This window comes from Myxocyprinus asiaticus, chromosome 34 (assembly GCF_019703515.2).
Source record: "Myxocyprinus asiaticus isolate MX2 ecotype Aquarium Trade chromosome 34, UBuf_Myxa_2, whole genome shotgun sequence".
In the NCBI taxonomy this organism is placed as follows: Eukaryota; Metazoa; Chordata; class Actinopteri; order Cypriniformes; family Catostomidae; genus Myxocyprinus; species Myxocyprinus asiaticus.
Window position 1 is genome coordinate 34,129,153 of NC_059377.1, and position 27,535 is coordinate 34,156,687.

A 27,535-nucleotide genomic window follows, 5' to 3' on the forward strand; every position below is an offset into this window, starting at 1 on the left:
AGGGGGCATTATGAATACACCATTATGCTGTATGGACTCTCCAACTCACCTGCAGTGTTCCCAGTCATTTATGAATGAGATCTTCCAAGACATGATTAATCATTTCCTGATTGTGAACATTGACGATCTATTAATTTACTCTTCCTGCCTGACGAAGCACATCCAACATGTACAAAGTGTTCTTCAATGCCTCCAGAACCACAAAAAAAAAAAAAAAAAAAAAACAAGCAGAGAAATGTGAGTTTCATCTAACCACTATATCTTTCCTAGGCTATGTACTTGGGCCCAAGGGTCCAAGGAACAAAGAACACGAAAGCAGATGCCCTCTCTCATCAATTTGAACCCCCTGATAGCTCTCAAGTTCCAGAGACCATTTTGCCCTCCTCATTTATTGCAGCTACTATTAGATGGTAGATTATTGATGCCCTGGAAAATGCATTCGTATCCCAGTCTGCCTAACACACCTCCTATCAAGACCTATGTCCCAGCTAGCATTCGTCCTCAACCTATGCAGTGGGTTTACACTTCCCTTAACTCCGGCCACCCAGGCATCACACAGACCATAAAATTACTCACCCGATACTCAAGTTCTGGTGGCCTCCACTCAGTCACGATGTTAAAGATTTAATACTGTAATGGTCGTACTGCATCCTGCCCAGTGTGTGCCCAGTTCAAACACACTTGATCTCTACCCAAAGGTAAACTGGAACCCTTCCCTATTCCCCATCGACCATGGTCTCACATAGCAAGGGACTTCTAACTGATCTGCCCCAATCTAATGGATATACTACTGTACTTGTCATCATTGATAGATTCTCCAATATTTGTCATCCCATTCCCCTTGCTAAACTACCCACCACAAAGGAGTTGGCTGAATGTCTGTTTGAGCAGGTTTTCAGGATATATGACATCCCTGAGGACATTGTTACAGACAGAAGATTGCAGTTCATATCCCAAGTGTGGAGGAAGTTTTGTAAGCATCTTGACATCAATGTCAGCCTTTCCTCGGGCTACCATCCCAAATCCAATGGACAATCAGAGAGACTGATCCAAGAAGTTGGCCACTACCTATGGCAGTATTGCTCGAACAATCAATCCGACTGGAGCAGATATCTTCCCTAGGTTCAGTATCAAGAAATGGAATCAGTCATGGAAGTGCATATCAAAGGTGCCAATTGATTTGGTCAGCATAATAACATAGAAAATAGTTCTTGGAAAGTTCTAAATGAAAAAGCATCTTTATAATGACACTACAGAGATATTTATACTTTTAAATATTTTTCAGTAGTTTTGGAGCTTTTTTATGAATACTTCTAAAAAAATACATGTGTGTATACTGTATATTACAGGTTCTGGGAAAACTGAAGACTCATAAGTAAACATCACTACAGGCAGACAATGATGGCTAAAGATCTTTCTGGATAGAAAAGGATCGACTAAAAACGCTGTATTATGCATGCCAGACCAGTAGTTGGCGATGTCTCTTTGAAAAGAAACACTACACGCCTGCGCACATAAGCATTCTTCCACAGAGCGGTGAATACAAACAATGAAGATGGCGAAAGCATCGAGCAATTTTGTCTGGATGGACGATGAGGTTGCTTTATTACTACAATTACTTTGCTGGAGAAGCATCAATAAACTCAAAATCTTGAGCAGCACAAACACAGTCCTGTAGTCCGCCACTGTAGTTTTGAATGTCTCGCGCGTTGTTTTGAAGTACTTGCGTGCATGCCTTTAGACTGAAGTCAAGATTATTCGATAAACTCTGCTCATTTTTACCATCACTTCATCTCCTGCCTTCTTCTGTATTCCCACTGCTGTCTCTTGGGCTGGTAGGAGAGTAAGTTAACATAACAAGCTGTTATGTTAAACACGGAGACGATAACGGCATCTTTTCAAAAACTTGCACTTTGAAACCCGTTTTCAAAAGTTTGCGTTTTCAAGCCCCAAAACGGCGTTGTCGTGAAATCGAACAGCCAAAACGCATAAAACGTTTTCTGTTTTTAGTTGAAAACTTTGTCGTGTAAACGGCCCCTAAATTAGACCCAAAGAGACCACTGCATAACAATATTGAACGTTATTAGCAGTACAATTTTAACACCATCTAATGTTAAATTCGTTAGCTAGCCTGAGTAGGACACTAAACAAAGCTAGCAAGAGAAACAAAACTTTCCTATTTTGCCATTGTGTTTCTAGAAACAATTTTGACTAACTAGTTTAATTTACCAGAATTTGTTAATCTCAATCTGGTTTATGCCACTCCAATTTCTGCGCCCTCCACTTCAGTTTGTGTTCAGTCACTGCGCGTGTGCAAATCACAACTTAACCCTTTGACGCATACGATCACACTGTTTGGTGCGTGGAATACTGCTAAATTCAAATCTGTTTATGCACTATGGCTGACACACTGATATCTATGGAATCGGCAATAACTGAGAAAATAACTTTTCAAACGTAATTTAACGATGTGCTTTATTCATGTAAAACACATATCGTGTAGGTCACTATAAAGTTTACTCAATTCTTCTCCCAGTTCACCAGCCACTCACTTTCACATCTTTCAGGAGAAGTGGATGAGTTTACGTGATGTAAATCCGACAGGCTCTGACTCCGTGACTGCTTTGCAGTGTAAACAAACATGTAAACACACATAGTGCATTATAACTTAAAAATGCATTGATGAACAACAGCTTTGTGATACTTTTTACAGTGTAGGCTAGTGGGTTTCATCAAAAAAGAAAATCCAAAATGATGCATGAAAGCTGTCATGCTAGGCACTTTAAATGCATGCTTTGATCCCATTATATTTTTCTGCACTTCTTGGGAGATGAGAAGGGCAATCAAACTCTGTGCGAAGGGCTTTGTTCTATTTTATACCCATTCAAAACTAATGTTTTGTTGTATGCTTAAGTAGACTAATGTATCACCTAAACCATCTACAAAAAGTGTACCCACATTACACAAAACTACTTAATATGTGTGTGTACAGATAAGTCATCTCTCTACATAAATACATAGGTAACTTTTGATCACAGTCGTTGCATTATGAACATATCAATCATTTAATAAGAAATATTTTTGCTTTTTATCAGTTTACAACCAAATATTTTAGAGGCAAGATTATATTAAGATTATTAAGTAGAAATGTTTGGTTTCACTTTAATTAAGTGTCTTTAAATACTATGTACTAACAATAAAATGCATTCAATTTATTTATTGTGTAACTACATAATGTTCTGCAAAATTCTACAAAATTCACATTTGCTGCTACTGAGGTTGAGGTACATGTAAGTTTAGGGTAGGGTTAGGGGTTAGGTATATGGTAAGGATTGGGGTCGGGTTAAACCTTGGGCATACTTCCACTTTGACATGAACACTCAGCGTCTGTGTACAGTCGAACACGAGCCAAAGTATACTCCATATAACAAAGCGCATTCACAGGCGGTTGGCGCATGCACACTACGACAGCTGTGAGACACTGGACTTTCTCTTCAAGTGTTGAGACCCATTAAGATGTCTTTATATTACTTCAGACTCGAGTTATACAAATGCAGGTATCTCCAGACTTCCTCACACATGCACTCTTGATGTACACATCCACTGTTGTTGTTTTTACCATCATCTCCTGATGTTTAGAACCGGTTACATCTTCTGCTAGCGCTTCTAGCTCCATGACAGCAATGGCTCAAAATGTAAGGGTTGCAAACTTGTGGACCCACTAATGAGTGCAAATAACTCCAGGCGCATGCACATTCTGCACGTTCAAAGATGTGCAGTTAGAAAACAATAAATTGTATAAACAAATACAGGAAAAAGTAGTGAGCACTTGTACAAAATTTAACAGTAATCAAGTAAGGGAACACAAAACAAAATACAGACAGGACTGCGTGTGTTCAGTGCTCACGCACTCTGCTGATGATGAAATTTGCGTCACGCGTCCTGTACGCGGACGCTCAGCATTCGCATCTGACCGAAGCATACTTTGGGCTTTAGGTTTAGGGATAATGGTTAACATTGCAACTACAGATGTAAATAAATGCAGGTATTTTAAATGTAAGTACAGGGTTAGGGTTAGGGTTAGGGTTATGGTTAGGTTTAGGGTTAGGGTAGGGTTGGGGTTTGTTCCAATGCAATAACACATATGTACATAATAAGTACACTGTATCAAATGCTTAATTATATAGTAGTTAAAGATACATAATATAAAGTGGGTCCAAATGTTTTTGTCATATTGATTTTGATACCATTTACTACTATTTATGTTTTATATATTTTTATAACTCATTATCACTCAAACACTATATGAAATCACTGTTTTGAGAGAAGAACTGTCTATGAGTTTGGGGAAAGCTGTCTTGATGAAAAAGGTTCATCAAAGAAGACCTTGCAAACACTCATGTTAACTAATAGAAAGATGCTATATGAAAAATGAAATGATTTCAGCCTAGTTCTATAAAAATCAATATTCTCTTCACATACAAAGAAACTGTGATTATATTATAGCAACAATAAAATTTTATCTGGATAATACACATCTTGAAAAACTCCTGTCCCTACTTTGGTTCAACACTTGGACTCTCTCTCTCTCTCTCTCTTTCTCTCTCTCTCTCTCTCTCTCTCTCTCTCTCTCTCTCTATATATATATATATATTAATGCAGACAATATCATTTGTACAATGATCGAAGCTATCAAAATTAATATAGAATTATGTACAACAGGTGAAACAGATTTTCCTGCACACACACACACACACACACACACATGCATGCACGTACACACACACACACACACATCAGATACACATCCACAAAATAAACACTTCTTTTCAAGCCAGTGTGTGCCATACGACAAGATACTGTTCTTGGGCGACCTCATATACCCCATATGCAGTTACACCTTCCTTCCTGTGTTCTCACTGACTGTTCTCAGGGTTGCCAAGAGACATTGTTTGATGAGCCTCAGTGGTGCAGTTTATGCTCATAATTGATTAAATTTCCATTGTTTTGAGACGTTGCACCCATCACGCATAGTTTATAATGTATTCAAGGACAGAGGTGAAGCCATGTAGCAGATACTTATTGTGTAACTGGAAAGACATGATGCTGAGGATCTTAATTTTCCTGCTTTGTGAAGGTCAGTCTTCTTAATTTATATGTAATACTTTTTAAACAGTAGGCCTTATATAGTCACTTTCTCCAATATTACACCTTGTAGCAAGGGCGTAGCCAGGAAATTACTTTTGGGTGGGCCTCAGTAAAAATGTATAGGCCAAGTTTTGGGGAATTTTTCAATTTGTTTTACAAAATTTTCTTTAACAACAGAGAAGTGGTGCATTAAAACAGTTCTATCATAATTTCATAAATCAGAATTTATGCATTTTTTAAACTATTTTATAAATATATATTTTAAATCAAAGAATAATCTCTAATATTCTGGGGGGGCCTGGGTCTAATTGACTCACCATTGGCTACGCCACTGTCTTGCAGTGTGAATTGTCAAGCATACCTTTATATCACCTTTATCATCTACTAGGATATTGTATTCTGTTCTACTGGTTGGATATGCATTACATTGGTTAAACCATTGATTTTCAAATTTGTAATGGCAAGGACCCCCCAAATATGATCATTCCCTCACAAGGGACACCTCTCCTAAAATATTAAAGCAGATATTTTCATGTATAAAGACCCTTGCATACTGTGTGAGAAAACAATGTTGATATTATAAAAACAATGTGATAAATCAGGTAGCATTATTTTTAAGGAAAGAAAACGAAATATGTTGGGGTCAGTAATTTATCTGGATGACACACGTAAAGTGTGTTATAAAATTAACACGTGAAAGGAATATTCCAGGTTCAAATCAAGTTAAGCTCAATGAACATCATTTGTAGAATAATGTTGATTACCACTGAAAATATTTTTAACTCATCCTTCGTTTATATAAAAATTGCAGTTACAGCAATGCACTCACAATGGAAGCGAATGGGGCCAGTCCATACAAATTTAAATACACACTGTTTCAAAAGTATTGCCACAAGATGCAAACATTATAAATGTTAACATGACTAAAGCCTGATAAAATCTCTGTTCTACATGATTTTAGTGTGATAAAATCACTTGATGAGTTGTCATCGAAACGAAGTTGTAATTTTAGATATAACTTATAATAAAATCATGTTGACACATACAGTATGTTTCCATCTTGTGGCTATACTTTTTAACAATGTGTTTTTCAGTGTTTATGGACTGGCCTCATTCACTTTCATTGTAGGTGCCTGGGTTATGCACTGAAAATATTTTTGTAGTTATCAATATTTGCCACAAATGCTGTCAATTGAGCTTAACCTGCATTGAACAAGGAACATTCATTTCAACATATTTAATTATCTCTTAAGTAAATGATTACTTAAAATCTCATATTGTAGGCTAATAGTCTTATATATATATATATATATATATATATATATATATATATATATATATATTTGCACAGACTCCTTAGAGCCCCTCTGTGACCCATGGGGTTTGTGAAATCCCAGTTTGAAAATCCTCTGGGTTAAACCAATAATTTAGAGTTAAATTTCCAGAACATGAATTCATTTAAAAGGGTCATGACATAATCTTTTTTTTTATATATATATACAATTTTATTGTCTTCCCTGAGGTCCACTGATGATGCTTGTTAATTTTTTATTTCACCAAAACAGTCATAATTTAGTAATATATGATCATTTTCCACCTTGCTTTTTGCCCTCTGTCTGAAACGCTCGGTTTTGACCTAAGCGTCTGCTTTAAACTTTAACGTAAATGCCCATTGTTATGATTGGCTAACATCGTACAGCCCCTCAAATACAGCCATGTTTGAAAGACAATCGGAAGAAAATCAACCAGCTCCACAACATTATAAAACTAAATTTCAGGGTTTACAATTTACGCACACTGTAAACACAGCAGCGCCATAACTATCAAGCAGTCATGACATTTGAAATATTCATGAATGAAACTGTTTACTCACGGTTTTGCAATCGGGTCCAGTGGTGTTTTTAACTGCCCCATCCTTCAATAAATGTTCCTTTGCAAAGCTTAAATCTTATTATGACTGGTTCACAAGCAATCGTCGCAGATATGAGCTGAAAAAACATACAATTAAAGCTGATACGAGCTGAACAAATATGAGACAAAAAAACCACACAAACATAGTCCAAAACACAAAGACTCACACACATACAGTATCATCATGCACTGAAGCCAGAAACACATCAAAACAGTCAAAGATGTCTTGTGCATTTACATTCACAAACAATTAAAAATAGTGCAAATGGGCGAAAGAACAGTAGACAGAGACAGCAGCTGAAAGACAGAAAATGCAGTCTCCTCTTCAGAGTTATAACTTGACACTGCATCTTTTAAAAGCAGAGGAAGCTACATGGCAATGGTCAAAAGCATATGGTGCATGTTTATACACAAAAATAATTTAAAATAGTCCAGATAGGTTCCCTTTGGTGTTCAGGAATAGATAGGCCAAACTAGGCCTGTTTGTCCTGCTCTCTCTGAGTACAAACTGAGTGCCAGTGGGTGGGGCCAAGGATGCGATGACGTAAAGTAGGTTTTGATGTTGTTGCTGTAGAGGCGGCCATGAATTAATAGACCTCATTCACAACAGCGCCATCTTTGACTTTTGATGGGAATGACAACGAGGCTGTGAGGGATAGACGTACAGTCTCTTCAATGGGCTGTACTGCAGTTTAAAGTGTTTTTGGATTGTTCCGTGGACAAAATATTGAAAAAACATCTTTCCAAGAACATTCAATAGACAAACAACTTCAGACAACATGAGTTGCTGAAAACAAACTCAAAAAAAAAAAAAAAAGAAGAAGCTTTTTCCAGCTTTATACCATGGGTGCCATTGAAGAGATGGTAAATCTATCCCTCACAGCCTCGTTGTCCCATTAAAAATCAAAGATGGTGCTACCGTGAATAAGGTTTATGGGCCCCCTAGTGACGTAGGGAAGTAGAGGAAGTAGAGAATGAGATGTTTTTGCAGCTTGGTTTCAATAAATTATTTTACTGCATTAGGGATTAAGTTTTGAGTTCTGAAATTTACATATATTTTTATAATAGTATGTCCTCTTATATGTTCAAATATCAAGGAAAATTTGATTCCTCATGACATGATCCCTTTAAATGGATTTATGAAACCCCCTTTTTTTTTTTTTTTTTTTTTAACCACTGACAATGGTGAGAGCAAAACTGTGGGTTTACATTCATTGTTTTCCAATACCACCATGCCTCTATATGTTCTTCCTGTTGACTTCTGCTGTTTCTCTTCTCTGCATAGTGCTTCTAACTCCTACTGACTATTTCTGAGGTACAGACTACAATGGCCATGTTCAACAGCAAGCTCCTCTTGTCATTCTACATCCTTACCTTTTTAATTGGCCTTCCCGCCAATATCCTCGCATTTTTTACCTTCTGTCGCAAGGTTCACCGCAAGCCCACCCCCATCGACATTCTCCTGCTAAATCTGACAATATCTGACCTGATCTTCCTTGTGTTCCTGCCTTTCAAGATGAAGGAGGCTTTTGACAACATGATCTGGAAGCTGCCGTATTACTTGTGTCCTTTTAGCAGTTTCTTTTTCTTCTCCACCATCTACACCAGCACATTATTTCTGACAGCAATCAGCATTGAGCGCTACCTGGGAGTCGCGTTTCCAATTCGATATGCGCTTGGTCGTCGACCGCGCAACGCTGTGATTGCAAGTTGCTTCCTCTGGTTTCTGGGCTCTCTGAACCTAAGTATTGTGTACATTGTGCCATTCATACACTCAAGTGATGCCAATGACTCTAGCAATAGCAAGATACACTGGTCCAATCCCATATCATTAACGTGCTATGATAACTTCACCACAGAACAGTTGCACATTCTACTTCCTGTTCGTCTGGAGCTATTTATCATGCTTTTTTGTATACCCCTCCTTATCTGCTGTTTCTGTTACATCAACTTCATTCGAATTCTGTCCAATCTACCCCACCTCGGACGACGTCGTAGACTCAGGGCTATTGGACTGGCGGTAGGGACACTGCTGGTTTTCACCATCTGTTTCAGCCCCTATAATGTCTCACATGTGGTTGGTTTTGTTAATAAGGAAAGTAAGTGGTGGCGTCACTTTGCCTTAATCTCCAGTATGCTGAATGCCTGTTTGGACCCCATTATCTTTTACTTTTCCTCGGCTGCTGTCCGAAGTGCCATAAAAGCATGTGGTTATGGTCTGAGGGAGAAGATGCACATTGTACGATGCAGAAGGGTTCCATGCTGCCCTTTGCTGGGCCCTTCAAGAACTGAGGCCCACAGGGACTCGAATCCACCTATTGACCTGAGATGAGCATTGTGCCACAGAGGTTTCTCTAAAAGAAATTGTATTTTAATTTAAGCCTACAAAAAGAAGATGTATATAGTTGGTGTTGAATGCACAAACTATAATAAATTTCACTTTCTTCTGACAGAAGACATATAAAATAAAATAACTTGATTCCGAAATGTGAGTGTGAATTTTATGCAAAAAGTATGCATATGAACTTTTAGTATAATCACAAGATATATTACAAGATATAATACAAATGTATTCATGTAAAATAAAAAATAAGACATATAATCGATGAATTGATTATTACTGTCTTGACTGGTCTAGGTGAGTGTGCCATTACTTGTATGTGTTGATACTGGAAAGTTTACAGAAGATGTTGAATTTCAGATGTGCCCTTTTTTAATCATAACGATAGGCTAACTGAAATCACACAGATGGCCCTGATCAAAAGTTGACATACCCTTTGCTTTTAATATTGTGTCTAGCCCCCTTTAGCATCAGTAACGGCTTGTTTGTTCGCACAAAGAAACCTCAAATTAATAACCAGCTCTCTGAACAGGAAGGAAGAGTGAATCACATCACTTTATGTAATGGAATTAAATTTTCCCTGGTAAAGAACTTAGACTAAGTTTATGGTAAAGATAGCAAAAGTTTACATACAATTTAGCTTTAGCTTTTTTAAATTCTACATGTCCTCTTAATGAAAGCCACTATATTTTATATGTACAAGGCATAAAATTTGCTGATAACAAATGTCTATAATTAATAATACTGATTATGGCGATTGTTTGTTTAGTTTTACTGTTTTACCGTTGTTCAGTAGTGTAGTCTAGGGCATACGCCGTATGCCCACTTATCTTTCAAAGGATTTTGCGACATGCCCACCTAAAATTAGCCATGGTAAGTATGGCAGCCAGACCAGCGAGGAGGCTTTTGACCCATAACCTTTAATTATACTGAGGTGATGCCGCAGCACCGTTGAGTGAATTGTGATTATTATTATTGTTATTTTTTAATAAGTGTACAGAGATTCTCTTCAAGGAGCAGCGGGACCACAACTGAAGGCACAGGAGTAATAAGACAGTTCGACTTAGCTGAGCAACCAATCAGAACGTTCGTTTTAGACGCGATTGGATATTTTCTAACCAATCATACTTTCTGTTTCATTAAGAGGCGGGACATTTCTAGCGTCAGTGAGACGCACCTGAGGCCTTTCCAGAAAGCAAGGTTAACGTACTGTGACATAAACCCTGAACTCTTGGTTGATTAACCCAAAACTTGTTTACTCGCGGTATGTGGGTTCCAGAACACCTGCACGGGGTTAGTTCAGTCAACCATGAGTTTGAAACTCCAGAGTTTGTGCGCGTTCTCGGTGAACTCAGAAAGGCATTCTCAGCAGATCACCGAATCTACGAGTCACCATGGAAACAGACGCTAAGAAGAAAGGCGCGCCATATTTCAGTGAAGCAGAACATGAAGTTTTAATGACTGCAAACGAGCATTATTTCATCTTCACTCGTAATAGCGATAGGAGCTACATTGGTTTAGCACTAAATAACTAGAAATTATACTGAATCATTACGTTAATTTTTACATTAATAAAACTATAAACTTCTACCGTACATATAAAAGCTTAATTCAACATTAATATTAGACCTCTCTCAACTACATTAATGTTTAATAGGTCGACCGTTATGTTATTTGTTTGCACTGAACTTAATTATAAGTATTAACATTCATTTTCTATTAATATAATGATAATAGGCTATATGTTTATTATATATTTTATTTTAAGATGAATTTTAATGGTATTTACCATGATCTGTGCATGCTAATTTTATTTTACTGTCATGTGAACTGAATGTATTTCTTTTATTTTTAATACCATTTGATGTACCCAGTTGGGGTTTCTAAAAACTTAGAATCATATCACCTTTAATTTCCCACAGTTGCTGATGGTCTCATTGTATTAATAGACCCTCTTTCAGTTGTAGGATCTCCCACAGTTGTCATCATTTTCCACTGATTTAGTGTAATGTTTTTTAGTAGGCCAAACATGATTATTCATGTGCATTATAAGATGAAGATCTGCTGTAACAGAGGTGGACAGTAATAGGAGTTACATGTCCATTGTGTTCTTTTCACATTTGATGTGGCATTAAAACTTGTCATGTTGTGTTGTCATGTACAGTAGGGTCCATCTGCCTCCAGCAACTTGGTACAGAATTAAATTATGTTGTTTTAATTTAAGATCATGTGTCAGACGATACATTATAGATGTTCATAATCTCAGCATTAGGGAAAAGTAACTCATCTCTTCCTTGTTAATAGGAAGCTGTAAAAAGTCCCTATTGAAAGGCAGAACAAAAATGTAATTTAGAGATGGACCATGTGCAGTTTCTGATGGAGTAGGGGAGGGGAAAAGATACATCATTTCATTGAATCACCTGACCACCAGCTAAACGCGGGCACTGTGTGTGACTCTAAATGACAGCATGTCTCATTTATATTTTCAGATAATAAAGAGAGTACAATGAACAAGTCTGAAAATGTGTGCATTTATATGTACAGTAGCCTACATGAATTAGAGTGATAAGAAATAAAATCTCTAACCTCTATATCTGGTCTGTGAAATTATCACATATTATCTAGTTAGTGGAGAAGAATAACGAGTGATTAATTGCTTAAGCTTTTAATTGGCAGACATTACCTGCATATTGATACTATGGAATGTCATTTTATAAATAACATTAATATTCATTGACTGAAGGAACTGTAAATAGAATGTGGGTGCTATAATAATTTTATTCTATGAAATTTATAGAATAAAAATGATTTATTAGAAGGGCTAAATATAAATACTAACATCTACCTGAAATAAACTAACTCTGGAACATAACCTACTCCGAAGCAGGTTATGTTCAGAGAGTAAGCTGCTATGGCTACTAACATACCCTGAAAGTTCCCTCAGTTTTTGGAACAGAAAGCTGAGGTTATTCGCTTATTCTGATTAAACTTACCCCGGGTAAGTCACTTAACCTGCTTTCTGGAATACCCCTCTGCTGCACTGGAGTCACCATAATTATTGTGCGCTGTATATTTACTTCATGGTTAAAAGTGAAAATATTAATGCATTTAAATAAAAATGGGGGGAGTATGGGAGGGATCCTCAACAAAACCACAGTACGCCCACCTCTTCAGTCACTACTACACCACTGTCGTTTTTGCAATCTTATTGTTAATGCATTTTTAAATGTTTGCACTTTCTGTCCCAGTGTACCATGCTCTTCAATAACTATTCATAAAATGACAATGACACAACAAAGTCAATAAATCATGTTTATTATAAAAATAAAACCTATGCGAAATACATAAATAATAAAAACACACTTAAAAAAAAGTGACGACCTCTGAAACTTAAGGGGTTGCTGCGTGTTCAGCTCCCATACCCCAAAGTCTCAAAGGAGTCTGTATCATCTGCTTCTTCAACCTGTGAATCTAACACCTCTATTTGGAATAGAGTATTAATTTTGTCCTCATCTCTCATTATTTTCTTAGCACAAAATAAAATATTTTTTTGTTTTCTCTTTTTAACTTTGTCTGGGACACTGTTTCTCTGTTGAAGATTTTCTTTTTTAGATGCATTTTTACTTTCTCCCTGACATTTCCATGATCCTCCTGTTATCATTGGATGATGGTCACAAAACTCATCCCATGATTTCAAACACCACATGAGCAGAATGTTGTGGAAGAACATGTCAGGATACCTAATAACTTCTGAGAATAAAATGGCACATACTGCAATGGCATCTTGAGGGGTCTTTACATAAGAAGAAACTTTGTCATGGTAACCCATTATAAAGTTCCAAAGTGTCTGAGAATATTTTTTACTAAACTCTTTTGAAGTTTTCAGTGTGGCATAAGATAGATTTTTGTCATGAAAACGTATCTCATTCTCATCTTGCTTGATTGGACAACAGTATAGATCATTTGACCGCATCAATACAGTGAATTTACCAACTATAAATCTGATATCCTGCCTATTTTGCTTGTTTTGATTATACCATTCAAGAAGAAAAACAATTATTTTGGCATAGTTGAAAAAATCAGTTATTTTGATTGCCGTTCTACATATGTTGTCTTCTGTGCCTTTTGTGCTGGCATCAGCAAATTGTTTTATTTCTTTAGGAGCACGCCCTTCCCAGGAAGTATGCACTACAAGTGGTTGGTCCACCATGTGTCCCAGTGTTGTAGTTTTTGCAGTGGATTTTTGATCTTCAGGTCTTTGATCAAATTTATCAGGAGAATCACACAAAAAAAACCTCTTCTCTTTCATGTGCTCAGACATGAATTTCAGACGCAACTGTAGATTATCTTCATTCCCTTCAAGATTAGACTGTGAATAGAACAGAATTCAAAAACACAAAACGTGAGTTGGACAGAAAAGCAAAACTTGCAAGTAGACCAGTTTATATGCATATCAATAACATCATTTAATAATAATTTTAATGAATAAAATACAATAGCTATGATTTTGTTTACTCTCACCTCTGAACATAAGTCAGCCTCAGCTACAACATTTTGGACAAGTCTGTTGTCACTAAAAATGTAAAAAGCATTGATAAGTTTCTGTAGTAGCTTTATAAATTTAAAAATCCTGACGAAACATGATAGATTAAAAAAAAAAAGCAAACAATGACAACAATGAATCTGTTTTCAGCTTCAATTTAGTCCTGAACAATAATCAATTAAGTAATAATAATAAATAATATTAATAATAAACAACAAAGGCAAGAATTGTCATGGTAATGACAATTTGTTTCATGTTTAAACAAAACTAATTTACCTTCTTTTTTGCCTTTTGCCATTGCTCTGAGTGAATGTTTGTTGATCAGGCAGTTCGCTACATAATGGCCTCTTTTCACTGTACCTCCTGATAAAAATAAAAAATACATTTTAAAGAGAGAGAGAGAGAGAGAGAGAGAGAGAGAGAGAAGAGAGAAGTGTAACTTTTTTGTCCCATGTGTAGAAGCATTTTAAGTGTTTAGCGAACTTCGATAGTTTTACTAAACGTTCTACACATTTCAAGTCTCTTTGACCTTAAGTGCTAAATTATACGCATAGAAACATAATAAATATAATAGAATATAACTGATGTTCTGAACAAAATGAGAGAGGCACAGAACTTACTTAGAAGGTGACTTAGAGGTCTGAAGAGATGAGGAATATGGTTCCTCTTCACCAGAGAGAGGAGTAATCTGCTGATTTTGAACATCTATTTTACAGGAAAGAGTAGGGGAATTCAAATTTCCTATTGTATTATAGTTCAGCAAAGATCAAGGGCAGGCTTTGCCTAAATTACAAATGTTTTACTGGATATGTCTGGAAAACAAGGCTATGGAATAAAATAAGTGAAATACTACTGTCAAGGGTTTTCTGTTCATTTGTTGCATCTATTTAATTCAATATGTCATGGCAGACATGTACTGGTTTTTTTTTTTTTTTTTTTTTTGTACTGTTGAGAAAGGATTTACTGGTAATACAACCTTTATTTCTCTCCCTCATGATTTGTAAATGCCCACAATGACACATTCAGCTTCATAAGGATCAAAACTGACCTCTTATGTTCCTTTGTGCTATTTCATCTGCCACAGATGATGGCTCAGTGTTCAAGCTGGTCTCAGGAAAACACTGTTCTTCTGAATCACCATGCTGATGTTGCTCATTACACTCCTGAACATTGAAAGGATGGAAGTGATGAGAAGAGCATTTTCATAGTTTGTGAAGGTAACCTTAACAGTGTAAAATTCCTTTATGTAAATGACACTGCTGTCATTCATGTACATGAAATTCTTCTCTTTGATGTTTGTCTCTAGTTCCATTATCTGACTAAGATTTGTTCAGTAAAGTTCAGTAAAGTTACCTTTGTCCTAAAATGAATGGTTGGTGATAGTTCTTACTTTCAATTCAGCTTCGACTGTATGCTCAGTGGTCCATACTCCTTCAATGATGCTGCCAATTGTTGACAAAAGATGAAGGTTTGCTCTCTGTTCACATATTCAATCATCACAATCATTCAAATAACGGTGCAAGAGAAAATAAACGACTCGCAATCACAATCGTGCACTCTCATTACCTACGAACAGGCTTCTTTGTTTGGTCTTTTTCATTTGACGTGAGGAGTGGCGAAGGCGACGAGGATGGTTGTGGAGGCAGGTAGATCGACAAACCATCATCAATGCAAGTGTTCACGCTTAAGAACAAGAAAGAAATGATACTGAATTTGCAGAATCTTTGCTGGTACAATGTCCAATATCCAGTTTTAGATGTTATTGATGATAGTTTTCACATATGGGAATCCATTGGGAAAATAAGTAATAATAGAATGCAGAAACTCTGCTTTAAAGAAATTCAGACAGTGATGTGTGAAGTGCATTATCTTGGCACTTTTTCGAAAGTTGCAAAAAACAGGTGGTTTTGATTCCTCCTCTTCAAGACAGGATTTATAACCCAAACTTGGATGGAGGCTCTTGAATATGTGTAACCATCTATCAGATTGCTAATGCCCAGTGAGCTGTTAAGAAATCATTCATTTGAGACATATTCTGAAGAAAATGCCATGTGCTAGGCCATTAAACGCACTGCCCTGCATGTAAGGAGTTCGTCAAGGTATGCTGTAGCCCATGCAACCAATAACTTGGATAAAGAAAGTGTGACAATCAACAAGATCTTGCTGCCAACAATTATTGGTGTGTCCACGTAATGAAGAAAAGTTGTTCCCTCTAAAAATCTTGACACTTGATCTTAAACCCATGCCGTATCAGGTTCTCTGTGTGCTTCTGAGGACAAACATCTCTGACTAAGGACATCACTGAACACAAAACAGCAATGATGGGAATCCTGGACTGTCTCAATGTTATAGATCCTTTCAGAGTAGCATGGAGTACATCACTAAGCTCTAATGGTGGACTTGTTCTTAAATATATCAGCAGTCTTTGAGGTATAGCCAGAAAATAAGATGTGTGAACTCCAGTATAAAGCAATCCTGAGGGGTTTTCCTTGACATAACGTTACGAGTTGTTAAAAATCCTCCATATTCCGGATTTCTGGTGAATACCAAAGCATAAACTCTTCTCCTCACTCATCTCTCCAAAAACAAATGCTTCATCTTTATGGACAGAACAATAATTACTCCTGCTCTTGTTATCCAAATCAGATAACAAACTGCAATCTCATTGTTGGGATTTCCAAATTTCTTCAATGATGATAAAGCTCACTTGGTGATTTAATTTCATTTTAGCTCAGTCTTGTCAAATATTCACTGGCATGTCTATATGCACACCACAATTCCAAATTTCAATGAAGCACTGGCTGTTAACACGTGAACTTAAGAGAAATGACTCTTGACATGGTTAGATGCGCCATAGTTTCACTTACTCTTTGGAGGTCTTTTTCTCATGTTTAGATGCATCTTTGGCACGCCTTTTCCGTTTTTGCAGTGTAACCGGCACGCCTGTTGAAGTCCAGAGAAAATTCATTCTAGAGACCAGTGCTTTTTTTTTCATCCTAAACATGCACACAATTCATTTATTGTTGTAGTTTTAATTGGATTGTAGTTTAAAGCTTGACTCCACAGCATTTAATTAGTTGGCCAATACCAGTCTTCAACAGTAGTTTGAGCAGAGTGCCTCCATGAAGTATTTATCCTCTTCATATCCATATTATCAACGTTTGATAAGCACTCATCAACCCCCAGGTGAGTAAATGGATTTGTCCAACGCCTTCTTAATCATTCTTCCTCAGAGAGCGGTTGAAACACTATTAGGATCGCAGACTGAGGTATGTTCATACATGTCTTCAATTTAAGTCAGGCTTCAGAGGAATAACCAATTGTTTGTTTTTTAACAACTGCTATGCTGTTGCTGTGATAGTGTGGATCTCTGTGACACTGAATTTTGATGTGGAATTTCCTCCTTCCTTCACCACTTCTTCCTGGAGCCAGCAGTTTATTAAGAGCTCTGCTCATGCAGTTAGTGGTGATGAGAAGTATCTCCTCCTATCTCCATCCCAGAACCAGACTCACAACATATGCAGTTGGCTCTGAGGAGATGCATGTCTACAGAGTACAGCCGGCAGCATGTGATAAGGTGCACCTGAAGTTGATGCACATCACCACTGCCACAGAGGCAGCAACACACTTCTCCTATACGAGACCAGTTTCTCGTATTCTGGATTCCGAGAGAGCACAAGTGCATAAGAATAAAAACTGACCTCTTATGTTCCTTTGCGTTCTGTCATCTGCCACAGATGAAGCTCCAGTGTTCAAGCTGGTCTCAGGAAAACACTGATCTTCTGAATCACTATGCTGATGTTGCTCATTGCATACCTGAACGTTGAAATAATGGAAGTGCTGAGAAGAGCATTTTCATGATAAAAATGGGACAGAGTCCCCAGAGATTAAAATTCTGTCATCATTCACTCATGTTATGTTGTTCCAAATTTTTATGACTTTCTTTCTTCAGTGGAACAAAAAAGATGTTGAGGGTGAGTAAATAATGTCAGAACTATCACTTTAAGGATGGTTCATTATAGCATTACCAGTGTCTTTGTTGTTTGCCTTTGTACCCACCATCTGACTAAGATTTGTTCAGTAAAGTTAAATAAAAACAGAATGACCTGTATCCTTCAGTGAAAGGCCAGAACTTACTTTCAGACTTTTGGCAGAGGAGTTTTCAACAGCAACTGTATGCTGGGAGGTCTTCCTTGCTTTGATGGTGCTGCAAAATTATTGTTGGTTACTGAAGATCTCTGTAGTAATTCACATTCATTCAAAATAAAAAAAGCTTGCAATTGCAATCGCGCCCTTTCCATACCTCGTAACAGGTGTCTTTATTTGGTCTTTTTTGTTCAACGTAAGGAGTGCTGAAGGTGACGATTGTTGTGCAGGTTTGCTGCTTGAAAAGTCTTCTTCAGTGTGGTTTCTTGAGAACAAGATAAGAAATTGTTCAGAACTTACCGAGTCCATGCTGTCACAATGTCCAATATACACGTTTTAGAAGGTTAAAAGAAACCGAGATGCTGTTTGGAGTGCAAAATTAAAGCACTTTGTCCATAGGAGTCCTTCTCTTCCCAAGAGGTCAAGAACCGAAATTTAGATGCATGTAACCATCTACCAGAGCGCTGCTGCTCAGTGTACAGATTAAAAACATCGTTTTGAAGAAAAGGCAGTGAGCTGAGACCTTTTAGTCATAGGCATAAATATAAGGATTTACTCAGGTTACATTTAATAGCTCATGCGAGCAATAATTTGAATGCAGAAAGTGTGATTTTGTCACACTTTTGTCAACAACAATTGATGGTATGTTCATGTAGCAAAGAAACTTCCTCCCTCCAAAAAATCTTGATGCCTTTGTAACTAGTCCTACTCGACCCGCTCTGAGTGGGATTTGAATTGGCGTCTCCGGCATGGGAGGCGGGCGCGCTAACGATGAGGCTAAAGGCTACAGCCCCTTGCATCAGTCGCTAGTGCGCCTCTTGAGGCCAGGGGAGTGAGGTTTACACACTGCACAGCTATCTAACAGCTGGCTACCGTTACACTCACCCCCCTAAACCTCACTCCCATCCAGGTCACAGCACCAGTGTAACCGGTCCTACTCTACCCGCTCTGAGTGGGATTCGAACCGGCATCTCCAGCCAGGGGCGACGGGTGCGCTAACGAGGAGGCTAAAGGCTACAGCCCCTAGCATCAGTCGTTAGTGCGCCTCATGAGGCCAGGGGAGTGAGGTTTACACACTGCATAGCTACCTACCAGCTGGCTATCGTTACACTCACCCCCCTAAATCTCACTCCCATCCAGGTCACGGCACCACTGTAACCAGTCCTACTCGACCCGCTCTGAGTGGGATTTGAACCGGCGTCTCCTGCATGGGCGGTGGGTGCGCTAACGAGGAGGCTAAAGGCTACAGCCCCTGGTATCAGTCGCTAGTGCGCCTCCTGAGGCCAGGGGAGTGAGGTTTACACACTGCATAGCTACCTACCAGCTGGCTTTCGTTACACTCACCCCCCTAAACCTCACTCCCATCCGGGTAACAGCACCATTGTAACTGGTCCTACTCGACCCGCTCTGAGTGGGATTCGAAATGGCGTCTCTGGCATGGGAGGCATGCGCACTAACGAGGAGGTTAAAGGCTACAGCCCCTAGCATCTGTCGCTAGTGTGCTTCTTGATGCCAGGGGAGTGAGGTTTACACACTGCATGGCTACCTACCAGCTGGCTACCGTTACACCTTTACGTTGCTTTAAACTCATATCTTAGCAGGTTCTTTTTGTGTTCCATCTCCTGTAATTGCATCCCATAAGGAGATCCTTATCTTTTTCAAAAACATGAAACTCCAATTTCATCAGTAGAAAAGTGTCAAGTCTTCTCTGAAATCATCTTCTCTGATTTCCATTCAATCTACATGTATTAGCAGTTTCTATTGCATTACAGTCCAATATAATGCATGACTGATGTACGGTTTCTCAAGACATGACATTCCAGTATGCAGTCAGATGCCATACACACACTACAACACATTTAATAACATTAACGTGTCATAGTGGGAATCAAAATGTCTGCAGGTTTCTTGTCTTGTCCTTGCAATCTTTTGAATATTCTTCTCAGGTAACATACTGACATCAATTCCGTTAAGCTTTGCTTCAACAGAAAGCAATCATGTAGTCCTTCCCGCATTAAATTCCTCATCTATCATGTAACAGACCGACAGATGCCAAAATGGTGTAATTGATCTTGTCTATTCCAGTCTGTAGTGTATAGAGTCATAAGACAAACCAGGGGATCTTCTATGATGTAGCTCACTTGGTGTATTTTTTTCATTTATCTGATCTTTGACTGGAGATTCTATCTTCACCCACCACAATTCCAGTGTAAAATGGGCTCTGACACATTAACAGAAGGCAGTATGGTCCTAAGTATCCAAGTACAGTCCTTCTCCATTCCTGATATTACGCATTTTTACTCCAAATGTAGGTTCCAACGTTTTACTTACTCTGTGGCCATCTTTTTTCCACGCTTCCGCTCTTGATTTTGCAGCACAACTGGCACGTCTGTTGAAGTTCAGAAAGAATTTATTCCAAAGACAAATGCTTGAAAAAATACAAATAAAAAAATACAAATAAAAACACTACATTTTTGTTATAGTTTTATTGGTTTGCAATTTAAAAGAGTGGTTCCACTGAATTTTTGGCTACAATGGCTATTATAGTTTTAACACCTTCAGAAATGTTTCACCCTTTTTACATCCATAGATCTACATGTTATACAAGTATTCCTCAACCCCTTGGTGAGAAATTAGTAATAAGGTATGTGTCCAACACCATATTACTAATTTAGCTTGGCCATTTCCTTTGCTGGTGAAGCTCCATTAAAATCCCTCGGTAAGTTACATTTCATGTGTCCAGTTTAGGGCAGACCAGTTGATACCCATCACCACTGGTATAAAGGTAGCACCACGCTTCTCCTACATGAGACCAGTCTTCTTGTCACAAGATCCTGGGAGGGTATGACATAGCCTCCAAGACTATGTTGTCCAGATTTGTTGATTGTGTTTTCTCTCATTAAATCAATGTGTTCAATTAATGGTTTCTTTTTTTTCTGGGCAATAACACATGTGTTAAATAGCTTTTTGTAGCTATTTAGTTAGCCTATGTGTCAACAAGAAAATTACTTGGAGTTAAAATTGAGACAACTAGCCCCAGTCAACCATTTATGTGCAGAAATTCTTGACAATAAACTGACAAAAATACTTGCCTATGGAATAATTACACAAAATAGTGATTAAAATATACATTTACTACAAATATATAAATTTACTAAAAACATATAAAGCATATTTCCTTTGCATTACAGTGTTTGAATGCTGTAGAAATTATTAAAGCTGACATGTGGTCAAACGTCCGCATGTAGACCCCCGTGTGGGCATGGTGAAATGCATTTAGAGTGTGTTTACCAGCCACTGCTTTCTCAGAGCATGGAAAACTTTTATTCAATTAAATTTTGAAGATGCTGTAGAGCCGAGATGTTCCAAATATTTTGTCCCCATTGAAAATATCCGGATTTGAAAAGCTTAACCCTATAAAGCCGTGTGTATCAAATATGATACACAATGTTTGACGGCTCCTGTTTCACTCTCTGTTCAAGCTGACAAGCCAAACAACCTATGGTATGTAACTTTCACATGTTTATGGCACCATCTAGTGGTTATCTGTGGAAAAAAAAGTTGTTTCAATGTTTATATCGATCTATTTAAAATGGTGGCGGACTTGCACGAAAAGTGACTCTTATGTTGGGATAAATGACAGCTTATTTTAATAAAGTAAAAGTGACAGTAATTATTATATTGTTGGTATGTCTTAAAGCTGGAGAAATGCTGTTTTGGATGTTTAAGGTGATGATTTTTAATTTAATTAATTAGTTTTAATGCTATAGGCTACTGTAATAAAAATAAATGGACATAATTGAGAGAATTTTGGCTCTCTGCTGGCACTCTTAATGCACATAGATAAAATTAGAAAATAAAAATTTGTCTTACATCATCACATTTTGATATATAGGATTTTTATACCTGTAAAACTGGAAATGTTCATGACATAAGGATTGGTTGAAGTAAATAATTTTGTTGGAATGTGGCTTAGTTAGATCTTCAACCTAACTTTTAATGGAACCAACATTCTCACACAGTATAAAGATACTTTAAAGATTCAGAATAAGGATTTTGTATACAAATTCATATTTCTGAATAATACATGAGCTATTTTCAAAGCAGAGACACACGCTTTTGTACAAACATCTAAGGATCAGAAGAGTGCAACATGTTCTGCTACCAATGATTTTCATAATTTCTGTTGTTCAGAAGTGTTGTGCAATCTGTGTCAATAGATTTGATGTCTAATGACTCTTGTTTTTTTTCTCTCCATCTGGTATCAGTAAGATAGAATTCCATTTTCTAACATTTGCCAGCTAATGTCGAGAACTTGCTGGCTATTTTTCCTGACATTTATAAACTTTGAAATCCTTAAAAGTAACCTGTTAATTAAAATGTGAATGAACTGCCTATAACCATGTTAACATTTTTTATGGCACCTTTCATTATTGATGACATCATTGTTTTTGTGGTCTGGCACTCTTTGAACTTTCCGCCTTTGATGGCCGCTCTCTTTTTCCTGCCTCTCTTTGGTTTCTGCAAAGAGGGTTTAGAAAAGAAGGCAAGAAGTTAGATGAAGCAAATTAATAGCAATAATAAAAGAAGTTATATGCTAAGAACAGATAGAGCAAATAGAATATATATACACAGCTGAAGTCAGAAGTTTACATACACCATAGCCAAATACATTTAAATTCAGTTTTTCACAAGTCCTGACATTTAATCATAGAAAACATTGCCTGCCTTAGGTCAGTTAGGATCACTACTTTATTTTAAGAATGTGAAATGTCAGAATAATAGTTTAGAGAATGATTTATTTCAGCTTTTATTTCTTTCATCACATTCCAAGTGGGTCAGAAATGTACATACACTTTGTTTGTATTTGGTAGCATTGCCTATAAATTGTTTAACTTGGGTCAAACATTTTGGGTAGCCTTCCACAAGCTTCTCACAATAAGTTGCTGGAACTTTGGCCCATTCCTGTAGGCCTCCTTGCTTGCACACGCTTTTTCTGTTCTACCTAAAAATGTTCTATCGATTGAGGTCAGGGGTTTGTAATGGCCACTCCAATACCTTGAATTTGTTGTCCTTAAGCCATATTGCCACAAATTTGGAGGTATGCTTGGAGTCATTGTCCACTTGGAAGACCCATTTGCAACCGAGCTTTAACTTCCTGGCTGATGTCTTGAGATGTTGCTTCAAATTATCCACATAATTTTCTTTCCTTATGATGCCATCTATTTTGTGAAGTGCACCAGTCCCTCCTGCAGCAAAGCACTCCAACAACATGATGCTGCCACCCCCATGCTTCATGGTTGGGATGGTGTTCTTTGGTCGGTAACACTTTAGATTAATGGTCCGTCATTAATAGGTAATTATGCAGGAATTAATACAGGATTAATGAGTAGTACTACATTAACACTTTAGTACTATTTACTAATATGGAAACATGATTAACCAATCAGTAAGTAATAGCGAACTGATGACTGAGGTAGTTCACTGTTAGGTAATCACTAATTACTGAATTTGATTTTTCTCATTGAGAACTATCTACTAACTATGGCTAATTTAAAATAACTACTCATTAATTATTCATCAAAACATAAACAGTGTCTAAAATGTGAATGATTATGTTTTTATTGTGAATATGAACATGAAATGAGCCTTCAGAGAAACATGCGCCTCAGGTGTATTCTTTGTGGGAATTAATTTATGAATGTAACAGCTCTCTAAATCATGGCTACAGTGTCTGGTAGAGTATCATAGTCAGCTTACAGATGTATGTGCCCAACATGTGTATTCCTTGGGATATCTCTTCTGTTCATTACAAATTATTAACTTCGGCAGGTTTGATATTGCTGGAGGTCTTTTTTAAATAACTCTGGTAACCCATAAGTAATGAGTCACGTGTTACCACATAAACACGAAGGAATTATTAATTATTTTAAAGCGAGGGTCATGGTAACGCATTATTAATTAATGAACACACACTTGAATATACACAACATTTATTTTATTTTTTTTACAAAACATTTTTTAAATGATTTTTTATTCATAGATACTGTAGGTTAATCTTACAATAAGTATTTCATTTTATGTAAAGTGCTTTTTTTCTGAGTAACTTAATGGATCCAATGGAGGAAAAAAAAGAAGAAAAGAATGAGTGTCACGTCCCTCAAGCAGGGTTCGCCATATTCAATGCTCATGCTGAAACTGAAAGAAGAGCAAGTGCGATTTTGCACCGCCCTCCCGTCGATCCGCATGCACGCGGTAAACATTAACATACTCTCTGCTCTGTTCATACCGAACACAGGCAAAGGAGGAAACATGTCAAATTAATTTGATAAAAACTGTACGCATTTACAGAGTGGGCTGTCTATAGGGCGGAATTCACGTGGAACCGGTTTTCTCTCCGTTTCCAGTTGAAGTCTTGTGGAGATCAACACACTTGTCCTTTAGACACATAATATTATTATTTTTTTTACTTTATGTTAAGATATAAGACTTTTAAAACATGTAGTAACCGTGAGCACCAGAAATTAAAAGCATTATCCTGCTAAAGGTTTGTAGCCTATGCAATTATGTTCAATTATTTAAGTGATTCATAATTCACTGCCAGAAAAAAATGTTTTGAATGTCTGTGAATGTTTGTTTGATCTGTTTGATAAAATGAATAAAATGTAGGAACAAACACTTGAGTATTCATTACTAACTGACAAGTAACACTTCAATTACAATTAATGGTTTATAATGTGTTTTCACTTTAGAATAATGGTCCAGATAACCTTTAACTCTCAAGGAAGGAAACAGTTAGATCTCATTAATTAATAATGCGTTACCATGTCCCTCACTTTACAATAATGGTCCAGATCATTAGTAATTCCTTCGTAATTATGTGGTAACACTTCACTCATTACTTATGGGTTACCAGAATTAAAAGACCTTCAGCAATATCAAACATGCAGAATTTAATAATTTTAATGAACAGAAGAGATATCCCAAGGAATACATATGTTGGGCACATACATCCCTGTATTTCTGCAAGGTAAGCTAACTATGATCATGGCCGTAACCAGACATTGAGGGGGACATACATGCCTGTTGTTCTGGGATTGATTTGCACTTTTCACACCAAGCTACATTCATCTCTAGGAGACAGAATGAGTCTCCTTTCTGAGCGGTATGATGGCTGCGTGGTCCCATGGTGTTTATACTTGCATACTATTGTTTGTACTGATGAAAGTGGTACCTTCAGGTGTTTGAAAATTGCTCCCAAGGATGAACCAGACAATTTTTGTTTCTGAGGTCTTGGCTGATTTCTTTTGATTTTCCCATGATGTCAAGCAAAGAGGCACTGAGTTTGAAGGTAGGCCTTAAAATACATCCACAGGTCCACCTCCAATTGACTCCACTTAGCCAATTAGTCTATCAGAACCTAATTGCCTAAAGGCTTGACATAATTTTTCGGAATTTTCCAAGCTGCTTAAAGGCACAGTTAACTTAGTGTATGTAAACTTCTGACCCACTGGAATTGTGATGTAGTCAATTAAAAGTGAAACAATCTGTAAACAATTGTTGTGTTTTGTAAATAATTATATATTTCCCCTTTTTCAATTGTTTTACTTCAATTAAAGGTTAGATTTTTAATATGGAAAATGTCAAATTTTCATTTTCAAAAATGTCTGCCCCAATAATAATATTTTGAGACTTTGGGATTGTCTGAAAATTGTTAGGCCTACATAAACAATGTAGGCCACGTCAGCCAACACTCCACTCTTCCTGGTGTGTTATCGAACTCCGTAACATACTGTAGACTGTAAACTTAAATCTGCCTCCCTTAAAATATTTTTGAGCCAAATTACTATCAGTCTCAATAATTAAAGTTTTCCCAGTGCCGAGTATGCAGAAAAGTCACTCTTGAAGTGTTTTAATGTGCTATAAATTCAGTTATCAAAATCAGTGTGACGTCATGTGACGCATCTACTTCTGCCTACTGTTTTACATTTACCCAAATGTGCTTGCCAAACTCATTGTCAAAATGGTCTTGGTTCTTAGATGTATTGAAGAAGGGATTTTATGGATTATGTATTAGAAATGAAACTTAAGTTTCTCTTTGTCAATGAAACTCAACATTCTCATTCCCATCTTACCAACTGTTATAATAAGAATGGTGAATTTTCTCAACAGAAAATACCTTCTACATTTTACACGTTCTACACTTCTAGTAATGTAATAATAATTTACTTTATTAATTAATTTAGTAACGAATTGCTAACGAAAATCAAACTATCAAAACCTTGTACTGTACTTCCTGGTGTGTTATGTATCTCTTGGACATAGCCTATAAAGCTCTCAAAGTACTTAGTTTGCCCATAAAAGTCACTCTTAAAGTGTTCTGACATTCTATGAATACATCCATTCAATGGCAGACAATAAAAAGTGTTCAAATTGTCAACAATGTCAATGATTATAAACACAAAGACTTAGTTCCATTTTATTATTTTTTTTTTTGGCAGACCTATTTTGACAATGATTGCCAACGTTGAAACGCCTTTTTTAATTAATATATTTTTAATCCAAATAACATTTAGAAAATAAAGAGAGCACTTTATGTACAACTTACAAGTTTATCTGTTTCGCATGTACGTTCCATTTCTCTGGCTGTCTCCTCCCTTAGTGAGTTTTTTACCTGTTGAGATCAGTTATATCCGGTTCGTGAACGAATTGTTCTTTTTAGAGTTCGCGGCTCGAGTCAACACTGATCCAAAAGTTACTCAATCAGAACTCACTTTCGGACGTTCCTGACAGTAACTCCCACTCGAAATGAGCCAATATGCCGGAGTATATAATTCTATGATTATGTATATATTTTTTGCCAACTCTTCTTATTATCAGCGCTCCAATTACTCACACAGTACACTGAACTGAGAACAGTATCTTGAGCTGCTGCCTGAAACTGCGCATGCGTGTACCGAGGGTTGGCGTGTGTGGGGACGAAATGAAGGCTTCTTATGTGCAGAGCAGCATATAAGGATAATAACACATAAAACATTCTGAAAATATGTTGTGTCATAATTTTCATAGTGTTATTGATGATTATCTGGTCGCAAAAATTCACATCAACATTACATTGACAGTCGCGAGTCTCTGACAGCTCGCGATCCAGTACACAGTACACACTGAACTGAGAAAACAGTTCAGACTCGGAGTCTCGGACATGTCCGCTGAGAGCCGATGAGCTGCTGATAACGGCATGTGTGAACCGATGAGTTGAATGAGGGGGGAAATGTAAGTTTCTTTATGGTTTCTCGTGGTTTCTGTGAAAAGTTGAGTTGGTTAAGAAGACTTTTTTAATATACTTTAGACATGTAGCTAAAACATCCGCATTTGCACATCATTGCCCTTTTGGGGTGCTTTAGTTGAAAAACTTTAATGTAGGAAACTTACCCAAGATTATTATT

At 37.1% G+C, this 27,535-nt stretch overlaps 2 protein-coding genes across 4 annotated transcripts; one reads left to right on the forward strand and one right to left on the reverse strand.

Moving 5' to 3' along the window:
- The first annotated feature begins 8,380 nt into the window (after positions 1-8,380).
- On the forward strand, positions 8,381-9,391 carry LOC127425257 (free fatty acid receptor 2-like). Its single transcript, XM_051671005.1, has one exon. It carries the CDS (start codon positions 8,387-8,389, stop codon positions 9,389-9,391), a length of 1,005 nt encoding a protein of 334 aa, XP_051526965.1. The 5' UTR covers positions 8,381-8,386.
- A 3,308-nt stretch (positions 9,392-12,699) lies between these two features.
- si:dkey-211g8.8 (uncharacterized protein LOC108004533 homolog) lies at positions 12,700-27,004 on the reverse strand. 3 transcript variants are annotated; one of them, XM_051670452.1, is made up of 11 exons: positions 26,698-27,004; positions 22,514-22,610; positions 20,421-20,478; positions 18,081-18,150; positions 17,645-17,759; positions 16,811-16,886; positions 14,992-15,106; positions 14,564-14,648; positions 14,220-14,306; positions 13,922-13,973; positions 13,760-13,769 (listed from the first exon to the last, which is right to left on the reverse strand). In XM_051670452.1, exons 1-7 carry the CDS (start codon positions 26,725-26,727, stop codon positions 15,043-15,045), a joined length of 510 nt encoding a protein of 169 aa, XP_051526412.1. In that variant the 5' UTR covers positions 26,728-27,004; the 3' UTR covers positions 13,760-13,769; positions 13,922-13,973; positions 14,220-14,306; positions 14,564-14,648; positions 14,992-15,042. The 3 variants fall into 3 exon arrangements, with proteins under 3 accessions (XP_051526411.1, XP_051526410.1, XP_051526412.1); XM_051670451.1 differs by lacking the exons at positions 16,811-16,886; positions 17,645-17,759; positions 18,081-18,150; positions 20,421-20,478 and having other exon boundaries at positions 12,700-13,769; positions 26,698-26,746; XM_051670450.1 differs by lacking the exons at positions 16,811-16,886; positions 20,421-20,478; positions 22,514-22,610; positions 26,698-27,004 and having other exon boundaries at positions 12,700-13,769; positions 17,645-18,935.
- Positions 27,005-27,535: the final 531 nt, after the last annotated feature.